The sequence below is a fragment of the Salvelinus alpinus genome, chromosome 17, assembly GCF_045679555.1.
Source record: "Salvelinus alpinus chromosome 17, SLU_Salpinus.1, whole genome shotgun sequence".
NCBI lineage: Eukaryota > Metazoa > Chordata > Actinopteri > Salmoniformes > Salmonidae > Salvelinus > Salvelinus alpinus.
In genome coordinates, this window is record NC_092102.1 from 9,408,324 (window position 1) to 9,422,021 (window position 13,698).

The window sequence follows — 13,698 nt, forward strand, 5'->3', positions numbered from 1 at the left end:
TCGCTCTAATTTTATCATTCGTGACAAATGTCCATTTATCTTTATTCTAGCAGTCAGATATGTATACAGTGATTTGATGCACTGTATCACTTCTTTGTTGAAACCAAATATTTCCATAACTTGGAATAGGTAATCCCATCCCACTGAATCAAATGCTTTTTCTGCATCTAGACTGATTAATATTGCACTTGTCTAATTCTGAGTAATGTGGTCCATGACATGTAATGTTCTCCTTATATTGTCCTGGGTCTGTTCTATTTCGTATGAAACCAGTTTGATCTCCGTCAATCAATTCTGGGATTATGTTCTCTATTCTTTTGGCTATTATTGATGCATATATAGTTTATAATCCGTGTTAAGAATTGCAATAGATCTATATGAACTGCATTCCTTCTTATCTTTACCCTCTTTTGGGATTACAGATATGATGGCCTCTCTCCATGACGGTGGGAGACCCCCCCCTCCCGCAGAGTCCAGTTAAAACAGGCCTTAAGTAGAGGTGTTAGTTGTTCTCTGAAGGTCTTGAACCATTCTGAAGGGAAGCCATCAGGGCCTGGAGACTTGTTTACTTTTAGTTGAGATATTGCTTTATTAATTTCTTCGGTGGATATTTCTGAAGTAAGTCTGTCATTTTGCTCTGTCCCAATTGAGGGGAGATCAAGTGAGTTAAAAAATGCTCTATTGTCTGTGGATCTGCCTTCTCTGGTTGCTTGTACAGATTTGTGTAATATGATTCAAATGCATTCTGTGTTTCATCTAATTTGCATGTGATCTTCTTTGTTTTGGAGGTCTTTTATTTTGAAAATGGTATTCTGTGATTGTTGTTTCCTGAGTCTCCATGCTAGTAATTTGGTTGCCTTTGAACCTGCTTCATAATATCGTTGTTTCAGGAACCTGAGCTTTAACTCTACTTCTTCTCTATAAATCTGGTCAATTTCCTGTTTTACCTGTTGAATCTCTCGTAATATAAGAGGGTCTTTGTATTGACTATGAGATCGTTCTAAGTTTCTTAGTGTTTCTGTGCTTTAATCTTTTTCTTGAGAGACGATGTGGCTATGATCTTTCCTCTAATAACCGCCTTAGCTGCATCCCACAATGTAGCAGGAGATACTTCCCCATTATCCTTATTCTCCAGATAGATGTTCAATCCTGTCTTTATTGATTCCATGAATGCTGGATCATTCAGCATGATTGTATTAAGTCTCCATATAGTAATTCTTGGTTTGCTATCAAGGTGTAGAGTAAGGTAAACTCCATTAAGTAGCTCTGCCCGATCCTACAATCCTTAAGCCTGTGTCTATCTGCATTGTACATAAAAAAGTAGTCTAACCTGGAGTATTAGACTACTTTGGATGTCACGCCATACATCAAGCAGTCCTAGATCCTGCAATATCCTATTGATATTTTAAGCAACTAGACTCATTTTCCTATTTTGATTTGTGCTGTCCAATTTTGAGTTTAAAATCGTGTTAAAATCCACCCCACGGATAAGAGTGCCAGAGGTTTCTGTGGCAATTAAATCAAACACCTTCCCGTAGAAGACCATATCACTCCCTGGGGGTGCGTATACATTAAATCATGTAACTTCCTTGTTATACAGTTTACATTTAACAAGTATAAATCTACCCTCATTGTCTTTTATTTCTGACAAACTCAAAATTAACTGAATTTGGGATCAAGATCGCAACTCCCCTTCTACCCATTTTGTAAGAAGAAAAAAACTATTCCTGTATCCCATTTTCTTGAGTTTCTCGTGTTCACGTGTGGATAAGTGAGTTTCCTGCCAGAATAGTAAGTCACCTCTCTCCCGTTTCATCTTTGCTATTACCTTACTTCTCTTGATGGCACTCCCCAGTCCGTTTACATTGAGACTTATGACCTTACATTCCCGATGATGCATCGATATCAATAGAAAAACCTGTGCACCATATCTGTGATAGGAGAAAAATGATGGATCAACAACATTATAGTTACTCCACAATACTAACCTAAATAACAGAGTGAAAAGAAGGAAGCTTGTACAGATTAAAAAATATTCCAAAACATGCATCCTGTTTTTAACAAGGCACTAAAGTAATACAGAAAGAAATGTGGCAAAGCAATTCATTTTTGTCAAGAATACAAAGTGTTATGTTTGGGGCAAATCCAACACAAAACACCACTGAGACAGCAGTGGGGTCAAACTGTAGAACCAAGTTCCTACATTTGAATATAAAAATGGATTTTATCAAACAAAACTATGCTACATTTTTATCTCTGGGACCCTCAGGAGGACATATTAGAGCAAGATTACTGAATGTAAGTACATTATTTACCTTCAGAGGTGAATGTATCAAACCAGTTGCTGTAATAAAAGTGTTTTGTTGTGCACTATCCTCAAATAATAGCATGGTATTTTTTTTGCTGTAATAGCTACTGTAAATTGGACACTGCATTAGATAAACAAGAATGTAAGCTTTCTGCCCATATAAGACAATTCTATGTCCCAGATGGTAGGCTGTTTACAACGTCATTCTAGTCACATTATTGAATATTGACCAAGAACTGTCCATAGAGGTTAATTGCATTGTTGATTAAGGGCTTGTACTTAACATTTCATGGTAAGGTCTACCTGTTGTATTCGCATGTGACAAATACAGTTTGATTTGAAATTCACCTTTCAGCAGGACAGTAACCTAAAACACCAGGCCAAAAGTACACTGGAGAGGCTTACCAAGACGACATTGAATGTTCCTGAGTGGCCTAGTTACAGTTTGGACTTAAAATGGCTTGAGAATCTATGGCAAGACTTGACAATGTCTGACTAGTAATGATCAACAACCGACTTGACAGCTTGAAGAAGTCTTTAAAGAATAATGTGCAAATATTGAACAATCCATGTGTGCAAAGCTCTTAAGAGACTTACCCAGAAAGACTCACAGCTGTAAATTGCTGCCAAAGGAGATTCTAGCAAATACAGTTGAAGTCGGAAGTTTACATACACTTAGGGTGGAGTCATTTTGTTTGAAAAACAAAAACTTGTTTTTCAACCACTCCACAGATTTCTTGTCAACAAATTAGTTTTTCACAGACAGATTATTTCACTTATAATTCACTGTATCACAATTCCAGTGGGTCAGAAGTTAACATACACTAAGTTGACTGTGCCTTTAAACAGCTTGGAAAATTCCAGAAAATTATGTCATGGCTTTAGAAGCTTCTGATAGGCTCATTGATATCATTTGAGTCAATTGGAGGTGTACCTGTGGATGTATTTCAAGACCTACCTTCAAACTCAGTGCCTCTTTGCTTGACATCATGGGAAAATCTAAAGAAATCAGCCAAGACCTCAGAAAACAAATTGTCACAGTGACTCTATCGGTTTGAGTAATGACTACAAAATTACTTTAAGTAACTGTACTCAGATATATTAAGTACAATGGGTTTCCTCAAAAGTTTTGACTAATGACAGCACATTGGGGTTTACAGTGTATGCATTGCAGCGCCATCTTGCTTCGCGAGACGACACCCCAAGGGGGATGGAGAATGAGCCCATTCGTGGAATTTGGTAGATCTTATTTGACCCCACAATGCAACAAAAAAAATGTACTGATCAGTTATCACAATAACTACCTCTAACCCACAGTGCCTGTTCACTCCCCCCACTCCTGGAAAGCAACCATTTTACAAATCCATAAAAAATCAATTGTATTTATTTATTTCTATCCATCCATCCAAAACACATGAGAGAGCTTAGGTGTGAAACTTAACAAAACTAACAAATAATCTATGCATTTGGGACGTCTAGGGATTTAATTTGGTTAAAGTAAAACACATAGAACGGTTAATGAAACAACTCATAAGCCACCAGATTTAGTAGCACATGAGATATTTTGGCAGTACATATCAACAACAAAAACAATTGAAAATACAGTTGCCAAAATAATTTATCTGGAGGTTAGTTGCAAAGCCTGTATCAACTTAATATATATAAAATACAAACTGTTAGTAGTCTATTTCTACTAGGATACGGAAGATACTGCTGCTCCCAAGGACAGGTCCAGGGTCCCTCACACATGGTTAATATGCGTATCAAACTATATGGTGCTTTTCGGAGACAATCAGTAAAACAGATCCTTTACGCTTTGCTCTTCTCTGACGTCTCTGTGCCTGCATTCGCCCTGCCCGATCTGAAACGTTGACTCAGCTCTGCCGACAATACTGAGCAGCAGGATTTCTTTGAGGAGAGAAAAAGGAGACAGAAGAGAGGATAGGAGAGAAGAAGAAATGTGAGTAGTAGGGGGAATTATAGGAAGATAAATCATTCTCTACTATTATTCTGACATTTCACATTCTTAAAATAAAGTGGTGATCCTAATTGACCTAAGACAGGGAATTTGTACTGGGATTAAATGTCAGCCATTGTGAAAGACTGAGTTTAAATGTATTTGGCTAAGGTGTATGTAAACTTCCGACTTCACCTGTATATATTTTTTAAGTCCATTCAATATCCCCTCATGTTCCCTTACCTTCTGGTCCTTGGCTTGGTTGCGGGCCTTGGAGGCAAGCTCCAGGAGGGCAATGAGGAGGCCCAGGCCACACCCCAGGGCCAGCAGCATGAAGAGGCCCCTCAGGAGGTGGGCCTGGAGGGCCTGTGGGGCTTGGCCCCCCTCTGGCATACAGCTATTGGCCCACCACTTACTCTGCAGGTACGCCAATTCCCCAGACTCACTCAGCTGCAGTATGGCCACCGTTATGTTCTTCATCATAGGGGAGCCTGGCAGGGAATGAGAGGGAGGGAGGATACAGAGGGAAGGAGGAGGGAGATGGAGGGACAGCAAGTGAGAAAGGGGAGTTATTTTTTGTCTTGAGAGAGAAGGGTGTCAGTGTGTATGTGTTTGGGTGCATATCAAGTAATGTACTGAATTTTGAATACTTCAGATATTCATCACCACAGCAGACCACCCATAAAAACACATAGACAATGTTCCCAATGTTGCCTATTGATATATCAGGCCCATCTATGTGGTGTACTGTGGATCCAGCTGCTCGGGGCTCACCTAGGGGTGCTGCAATGCTGTACCCTCTCATGGCAATGAGTTCACTGCTGCGGACCAGGTTGCAGTAGCGAGCCACAGCTAGGTCCAGAGACGCTACCTCGCCAATGAAGGCGTAGTTGCCTTCCTGGGCACGTCGATTGCCCTCTTCCACAGAAGGTACACAACTCTTCTTCCTCTCCATGTGCTGGAAGATGCGTCGGTAGGTGGGGTTGTTGGAGTTCTAGAAATGGGAGCGAAAAGGGAATCTTAGAAATGCAAAGTTGGTCAGATGATTTTCGGCCATAGTTGTTGAGACATTAGCGATTCTAGTTGTAGGTGTACGTTTTTATCCGAAACTCACTATGGAAGGAAATGTAAAGAAATATGTGCAGGTACAGACAATTTACCATTTTTGTACATCGATTGACGTTTACTAATTAATATATTTGTGCGGTTTCTTTTTAAAGCGACACGTACTTTGAAGAAATTGAAAGTGGAGCCGCCTTCCACTGTTCCATAGTCAATGACGTCCTGTCTGGCCAGCTCATCGAAGTTCATCACCGAGCCGTGTTTGGTGTCCGAGCGTAGCATGGTGTTGAAGTTGCTGAAGTAGCAGGCCAAGAGCACCACCGCAAACACCCACCAGATGGCGCTGATAATGCGGCCAGACAGGCCTTTAGGGTGTGGGCCAGCACCTGAGAACGCAAACCATAGAGAACGCAAACTTCATACTCCTACCCGTATACGGGTTGGAAATTGCAGATCTGGACACTATGCCACTTTATGTTTATATACCCTACATTACTCATCTCATATGTATATACTGTACTCTATAGCATCTACTGCATCTTGCCTATGCCGTTCTGTACCATCACTCATTCATATATCTTTATGTACATATTCTTTATCCCTTTACACTTGTGTGTATAAGGTAGTAGTTGTGGAATTGTTAGGTTAGATTACTCGTTGGTTATTACTGCATTGTCGGTACACTCGCATTAACATCTGCTAACCATGTGTATGTGACAAATAAAATTTGATTTGATTTGATAAGCGCCTAAATTAGAACACAGTGGCTGTACAGTAACATGCTATGCATGACGTCAGAGCTCAGGGTCTCCGCTTCACAGATCTGAATGTTTTTTTGTATGTTTTAGTATTTTCTCGTTAATACCTGCGTTCTGTTTTGTATGATGTAACAATGTAAATTGTTGATCTGTATTTTGAATTAAAAAAAATAAAAATAAAATTGTTTTAAAGTTCTGAATGGGTTTTGTCTGACAGCGGTTCTGAATTTGAGCACCGGGCACGACAAGAAGTTGCCCCCGCCTCTCCAGCTAACTGCTAACTGGGTAACTTATGCAATTTGTTTGTTGTCTGAGTGAGGAAAATGCTGTACATTACGTGGACTCTATGTATTTTGAAAGATGAGAAGTTGAGGATTATTATAAATACCGCTTTGAAGTCATACAAGCAAGCCAAACACCCGAGTCCAAATGTGCACATCACATATTTTTTAAATACTTGTTATATATTGGTTTTTGATCACAACAGAATCACAGCAAAAGATATACTGTATACATTTACCCCCCTCCCAAACTGAAAATAAAATAATTAACCTAAACAGGCCAACAATCAGCATTTCATAAAACAATATAATTGGTACTATGGTACAAGTAATTGTTGACCCGAATAAATAATAGTCATACAAAAATAATACTAATAATAAAAAAATTCAACAAACAAAAAAGCAAAAGCAAGGTATTGTAACGACTCTGGGTTTAAAAGCGCGGAAATCGACTCTGCCGCTTGAGCATGCTTTTGCGGCACAGTCGATAGCGTGCCGGACCTCGGGCTAGAACGTCAAGGGTTCGAGACCTGTCCCCTGCTGTTTCATTACAGTATCGTTTGGTGTTGGCTTGGGCATGTATCTGAAGTGTTATTGTTTTCATGTATTTACTTGTTTTTTGTTAAATCTCATTTGCATGTTGGCATCCCTACCTTGCGTTTTCATCGTCTTTGCGTGTATTACACACACACACACACACACACACACACACACACACACACACACACACACACACACACACACACACACACACGGGTCGGGTGTCCATCCACACCCGTCCACTTAATATATGTTAATTTTATCTCCTGTTAGCGCCTATAAATATTTCATAATATAATGTCAGTCTTCGTATTTTTTATAATTTAGCTAGTCATGTTGCAATAGAACAAGCTTTCAAATTATGCCCACCTGACCCAGATTGCGATTTATTAAGGACCGTTGTCTGTAATTGTGTAAAGGAGGGGATGCAGGGCTATGTTAAAAAAAAAAAATTAAACACACAAGTCCGGGCGATTTGGCTCATAGCTGCGTTACCTTGCAGTGTCAGGGCTCCGGTGATGTACCAGAAGCTGTGCAGGAGGGTGAAACTGTGTTCGTCTGTCTCGGGGTCAGCCCACTCACAGGGGCTTATCCTAAGGGGGTGAAGTGAGCATTGAGATGTCTTTCTTTACAGAACTTCATTCTCTGGACAGTGGCCAAACCAGATTCTTAGAAGGATGAAATAGCAGTGTAGTTTCTACCTCCATTGACGTACTCTATTATCAACCACCCCTATCTCCCACGCTAGAGTTGTACACTGGACATCATGTAGCCTATATGTTTCACAGCATTACGCATTATTTGTATGTTGACATCTTTGTATGCAAAGATTCTAACTTCTACGTATTTTTACTTAGTCTCGTTGACTTTAATGGATGACTGACAGACTTATGTGGAAGTTAGGATTCTAGGGTTTATGACTAGGGTTTATAGCTAGGGGCTAGATTAGGAATGGGGCCGAGTGGATGATGATATCTCACCTGGCCACCAGATAAATGCAGAGGCCAGTCACCAGGAAGGCCACGAGGACACCCACCCACATCTCCGTGGAGAAGGGGAAGAGGAAGCTGACGAAGTGGCTCTCCTCGGAGCCCGGGTCCCTGCTCAGGATGAAGCCAACACCAATCTGCATGAAGGGAGTGCTCATCTCCACCGAGAGCTCCCTGGTTGCAGTGAGGGTCAGAGAGGCGACCGCCAGGTCGGCCTCCTGATAAATAGGAGCAGACAAAAGCAGACACACACATCACACAGTGACACACACACATGAGCAGGAACACACAGACACAGGAACAGGGACAAACAAACAGGAATAGGGACCCACGCACACAAGTGTGAGTGAGTATAGCCATCCACGGCCTACTGAACACAAGTCTGAATGACTTAACCAATCTCCCAGCGTAGCGTATACCACCACCTGCTACTTTCTGTCCAGGTCACTCACCCCTCGGACCACCTCCCCGATCATCCCGTGCCAGTTTCCGCTCTCGTCCTGTCGCCCGTATTTGCCGTCCTTCACCAGGTGCACTTCATACTTGAAGCCCAACTTCTTAGCGATCTCCGCAAGCAGGTCAATGCAATACCCCTCCAGCTCAGACCCTTGGGTCATGGTGTATGGCTCTTGCTGGTGGGAGAGAATCCGACAAGTGGATCATAAGTTAAAACATTGCATTCCATCATAGAGTTACATTGAAGTGGCACACCAGTCTCCTTTTCACCACATTTGACTTCTGATTGACTTAACAAAAGGCGCATCTCAATAGGAGGTCCGTGTATGTCATGACAGATCAGAATCATGTGGCCTATGGAATCACAGCCATGGAATCTAATCTGATTGTTCAAAAGAACAATAATTGGGCAAAATATCAGAATTGGGCACTTTATGTCGTTTTTCCTGTTTACACATTTGGTGGAAAATCTGATAGGTATCAGATATTTCATCACATCGGAATTGGGCTGCATGTGTAAAAGAAGCCACAGTGTCATTCGAACAGGTGTGCCCAAATAAATGCATTGGATCAGAAGAGTCATTATGATAAATATGAATTTGAAATATAAAAATGAATGTTAGCCATATGTCTGATGATATGCATAAACAATTTACAGTATGATAATATGAATGCGATAAGTATTAGTATGATGTGTAATACCTTACCAATATAGTGGTGATGGATAACGCTGCAGGCCCTGGAACAACAAAAACCAAACACGTCGATGTATATACACTGCTCTTTAGTCTGTCTGTGTAATGAAATATAATGTGAGGGATTAATAGGATTCAACGTTAATCCCTTCCCTTGCATTGGTTCATTTGCTTTGTCTGGTTGAAAACTAGTAGAAGTTGCTTCTTGAGGGCTTCTAATGTAAGCGTATCATCATACCATGTTATGCTCTGTCCTCTCTTCCAACTTCAGGAGTTAAGACCCAAGAGCCAGGATAGAGAAGAATGGCTGTATTGTAATGCAGCTTTCTAACGAGACACTTTTCTCTCCAATGATAAGGAGTCCATTTTGGGGGCAATGTAGGGGGACATTAATGGGGTACAACAGGACTGTTTTGAACCTCCTGTGGTGAGACTAAAGTGGGCTCCTACCCACCCCGCTCTTCCCTAAAGGCATGTTCTGGAACCAACAACCCCTCCATCGAACGTCTCCAGCAGAAGAAGCAAACAGTCCCCCCTTCCAATCCCCCTCCATTATGCATGACACTGAAAATAGTTTTCCTTGCCGTAGACTGACTGTGACCAATGCCATTTCAGCATGTCCGTCTCAAGAACTAACAAGCCCTGCCAGGGTTAGAGGCGGGGAAGCGGAGGTGCTGGGGCGCAATCGCTCCACATACAGTGGTGGGCCCAGTCGGGGGTGCTCCCTCGGTATCGTATGGTGTCAGTGGCATACTGACACACATCAACAGTAATTTGTAAAAGACCTTTGGCATCGACCTACAAGCCCACTGAGATGTCTGTCATTTCACGGGCCTGCCCCGAGCCATTGTCTGCAAGCTCAATTGATTTATCACACTCTTTTGTTGGCCGTGGCAGGCATCCTCTCGGACGGCTCGTGAGAAATGATCTGATGAGGCCCCGGGGTTTGTTAGGGCTCCAGCCGTCCAGCCTCGGTCAATGGGCAGAGTCAGATGTCGAGACACTAACCATTTTAGGGCACCCTCCCATAGGCTAGGGCATGCTGGGATGCTGGAGGAATTTCAAAGGCTGACCTCCAGGCTGGTTTTATTAAGGCAGCACTAGAGAGCCATTGCCTGCCACAGCTTGGTGCCTCAGTATGTTTTCTAAATGTATTTTCAACCCTTATTCCTCAAATTCCAATAGATAACCTAAGATACTTCAGAGGTGTCTTGACCACTTATACATTATACCACAAGGGGTCAGTGTAATAGTGGTAATGGTTAATGAGTACCCTCGACCGTAGCAGGGAAGAAGTAATACTGGTAGATTAAGGTAGAAATTGCCCTCAAACACAGATCTGTGATCAGATTACCCAACCCCAAATCCTAACCGTACCATTAGGAGGATTATGAAATATTTGAACCTGGACCAGTGGCAGCATTCCTTGGAAACCTTATGATATATATGTATGTATTTACCAGCAGTGCAACACCCAGATAGCAGTGCCACGGCACACACGACCAGTCCAATCAATGCTTTCATGTTGTCACCTTCTGAACCTGAGAATTATAAGAGGTGACAACTCATTTTCAATGACCAAGGTGACCGTACATTTGTATTTACTTTTGATGATTAGATGCTCATGGATTTCAGTTTATATTGACCTCAATATGAGTGTTCAACATTGTAAGCTATGGGTCAAATTCAACAAAATTACTACAAACTGATAATTATTGTAGAAATAATAATAATGTAAATGCAGAGGTATTTTTCTATAATTTGAGGGCAGTAATTCTGGCTATACTATACCTTATAGTGCTCTTGTTAATGTGAAATGATTCCTGCTACACTGTAACATGTATTATAATGACTCATTATTACATGTTTCTAAAACTGTACTCAAGGTTACTCCAGGTCAGGGTTAGGGCTAATGTTAAAGTACAGTGTACTAATAATAGACTACTTGTTAACCTAATTACACGAGTACATAGTAATAAGGGCACTGTAGTGTAAAGTGTTATAGTACTTCCCTGCACAAAAAAACGAGAAAAGCATATTAACCTTTCACGTAAAAATAAAAATATATATATTGGCTCAGGGGATAACAATGAGATTTTATGTATAATTTTTTAACAAATGCATTTTTAGCACTATGTGCTAACCAAGGACAATGCTTTCCAAATGGTGGGTTGAGACTGACGCACCATGCCTACAGACTGGGTTATAGCTCAACACATAGTTTAGTCTATTTGGTTAGTCACAAGGTTCAAATTCAACTTTATTTCTTATAAAAACATTGGAAATCCTAAACCAGAATTTCACATTGCAATTCAAATGTGGGGGTTATAATGCAAATGTGGGGGTTATAATGCAAATGTGGGGGTTATAATGCAAAGAAACTATAATAAACCATGCCTCGTGGCACATGCATATGTTCATTAATATATCACAAATGGAAGAGAATTTAAAAAAAAATGCTATTAGGAACAACATCAATAAGATGCTGCCATCAAAATTCGCTGTAAAAGTGAATAGCACTGTCTGAATGATAACCAATAAGGTTTCCTTACCTTAGATATTCCGTCGTAGTAAAGAAGCAACTCTGGTGGAGTGGAAGGACGCAAACAAAGTAGTTAATGGAGAGGGAGGGATGGTTGTGTGCAGTGCAAGAGGGTCAGATATCACACCCACACGCAACCCGAAATTATAAAGGGGTTGGACAGTAGATGTGGAGGACTCTAAAGCATGTGGGCTGCGTCCCAATAATCTAATCTCCTTTCTCCCGAAGTGTGCACTTGTTCACTTCCCTTGGTGCACAATAGCAGTGATAGAGGGATGCACATCAAGCTGGAAAATTTTTGTTTTTGTCAAGTAAGAGAGCCCCCAACCTCTCATCCCCCCCACCTAAAAAAGGAGAAGAAAAAATAAGTTCCTAGTAGCCAATGGAGAAAGGGGAGTTGGGTGCAGTAGCACACCCATACAACGCAGGAGATTTTGGTGGTTTGAATTGAAGAGGGCAGTCCATAAGCGTAGACTAAGGATATCAAGGATCTGGAAGGATTCTATATGGAGGAATGGTCTATGATCCCTCCCAATGTGTTCGCTTTCAGTTAGTCAACTTCCTTACAACATAATATGGGGAGTCGCACTCGCGACTTCGGTTGAAGAATATAAAATCACGCCTGACAAGGCCAATGAAATCCACACCTCGCTGGAATCCCTGCCTTCCTCAGGTGATAAGCATGAGGCTCGGATGAATTCCTTCAATTATTCCGCTCTTTACCTCAGTGTGAACAGGAATGATTCACGCTACTAAAACAAACAAATGAAACATGAGACTGTCTTATGTTGTGCGGACTAAAGTTTCCCCTCTGGACGTTGTGTGCTGGAGTTTGTATGGTTCTCATAGTTACCTAATCACAAACAATTAGTTATTCTTCAGATTGTTTGGCCTGGCTTTAGTAATGATTAAGATGGCAAAAGATGCGACCTAGATGACGAAGGCTAAGCCGGGTTCGGGTTCGCGCCCGTGCCCAAATGTTGTCTTGTATGTCTCGGTGCATGCTCTGCAGTGCCCTCGTTCAAATCAGTTTGTGTGCAGGACTAGGGGACGGCTGGCACTGAGCCCATACTAGTCCACACGCAGGTTCTCTTGACAATCGTGTAGCATTTTTTAGGTGGCTTGGTGTTTCCTATAGTGACTTCCTCTCCCGGGTGGCCGTACCTCGGCTGTATTGGAGTTGTGGGAAGCAGAGATGGATTGGATCTTTGGTCGAATCAAATGTCTTGTCTGCCTGGGCGTGGTGTGTGCAGTGGCTGCCCAAGCTCAATCCGGCTCCTGTGCACTCTATCGTTGGTTACCGGATGCTACTTGAAGAGAGAGGGCCGACAGGTTCAATAGGTACACGCCCGCCGCTTGTCTCAGTCAAGCACTGCTTTACTCTCTTCCCAGACTTGTCAATGAAGGGTCTGGTCCCACCTCGTTGATACGGTCCTATATAGACTTTTGAGACCATGCTGGCTAACAAGCGCTGCATAGCGTGCTAGTCAGGTTAGCTAATTCACCAAGGCGAGTTAGCTACTACTAGCTATTCTTGCCTCCCCAAGGTGGAGTTGCTTGGGTAACTCTTGTTTCATATACATAGCGTTAAGTCGCTTGGTTATTCTAAACGGACTGTGCTGCGGTCAGAGTCTAGCTAGCCTAACTTAGACTAAAGAGCCTCCTGACTAATGTCGGCTAGTATGCATAACTTCCGGTCAATGAAGCTTACTAGCGTTCCCCCGGCGTTATGGCAACCCCCTTTCCTATTTTCAATTCCCGGAGTTGGAGGGAGTGGAGAAAGCGGGACTTGCATTCACCTCCGATGAGGAAGCTGCCCCCGTGCACACCCCCGGAGTGAGGGGCCTCTCCACAAACAAATTACTGTGACGACAGTGCCCTCACATTTTATTATGGCAAACAGGGTACTACAGCAACCATTTCCGGAGCCCTCTGTGCCTATTAAGGGGCCGGGCTATACAGTCTCACGGAAGAACAACAAGAACAACATGTGTTGGAAGCTTGTGTAACCCGTGTGAAATGGCTAGCTAGTTAGCGGGGTGCGCGCTAATAGCGTTTCAATCGGTGATGTCACTGGCTCTGAGACCTTGAAGTAGTTGTTTCCCTTGCT

The 13,698-nt window shown here is 42.1% G+C and overlaps 1 protein-coding gene across 1 annotated transcript; it reads right to left on the reverse strand.

Moving 5' to 3' along the window:
* Nucleotides 1-3,674: 3,674 nt before the first annotated feature.
* On the reverse strand, nt 3,675-11,745 carry LOC139542079 (probable glutamate receptor). Its single transcript, XM_071347099.1, has 10 exons — nt 11,599-11,745; nt 10,507-10,587; nt 9,059-9,090; nt 8,348-8,527; nt 7,887-8,113; nt 7,402-7,499; nt 5,496-5,713; nt 5,040-5,259; nt 4,509-4,756; nt 3,675-4,216 (listed from the first exon to the last, which is right to left on the reverse strand). The coding sequence occupies exons 2-10, from the start codon at nt 10,568-10,570 to the stop codon at nt 4,118-4,120; spliced, it is 1,386 nt and encodes a 461-aa protein (XP_071203200.1). The 5' UTR covers nt 10,571-10,587; nt 11,599-11,745; the 3' UTR covers nt 3,675-4,117.
* Nucleotides 11,746-13,698: the final 1,953 nt, after the last annotated feature.

Bases quoted from the DNA above. Each gene is read 5' to 3' on its own strand.
- LOC139542079 (XM_071347099.1), bottom strand. From the start codon at position 10,570: ATGAAAGCATTGATTGGACTGGTCGTGTGTGCCGTGGCACTGCTATCT. The intron at 7,500-7,886 runs GTGAGATATCAT...TCACCCCCTTAG, and splicing joins TGCATTTATCTGGTGGCCAG to GATAAGCCCCTGTGAGTGGG. The intron at 4,217-4,508 runs GTAAGGGAACAT...CTCTCCTCAAAG, and splicing joins ACCAAGCCAAGGACCAGAAG to AAATCCTGCTGCTCAGTATT.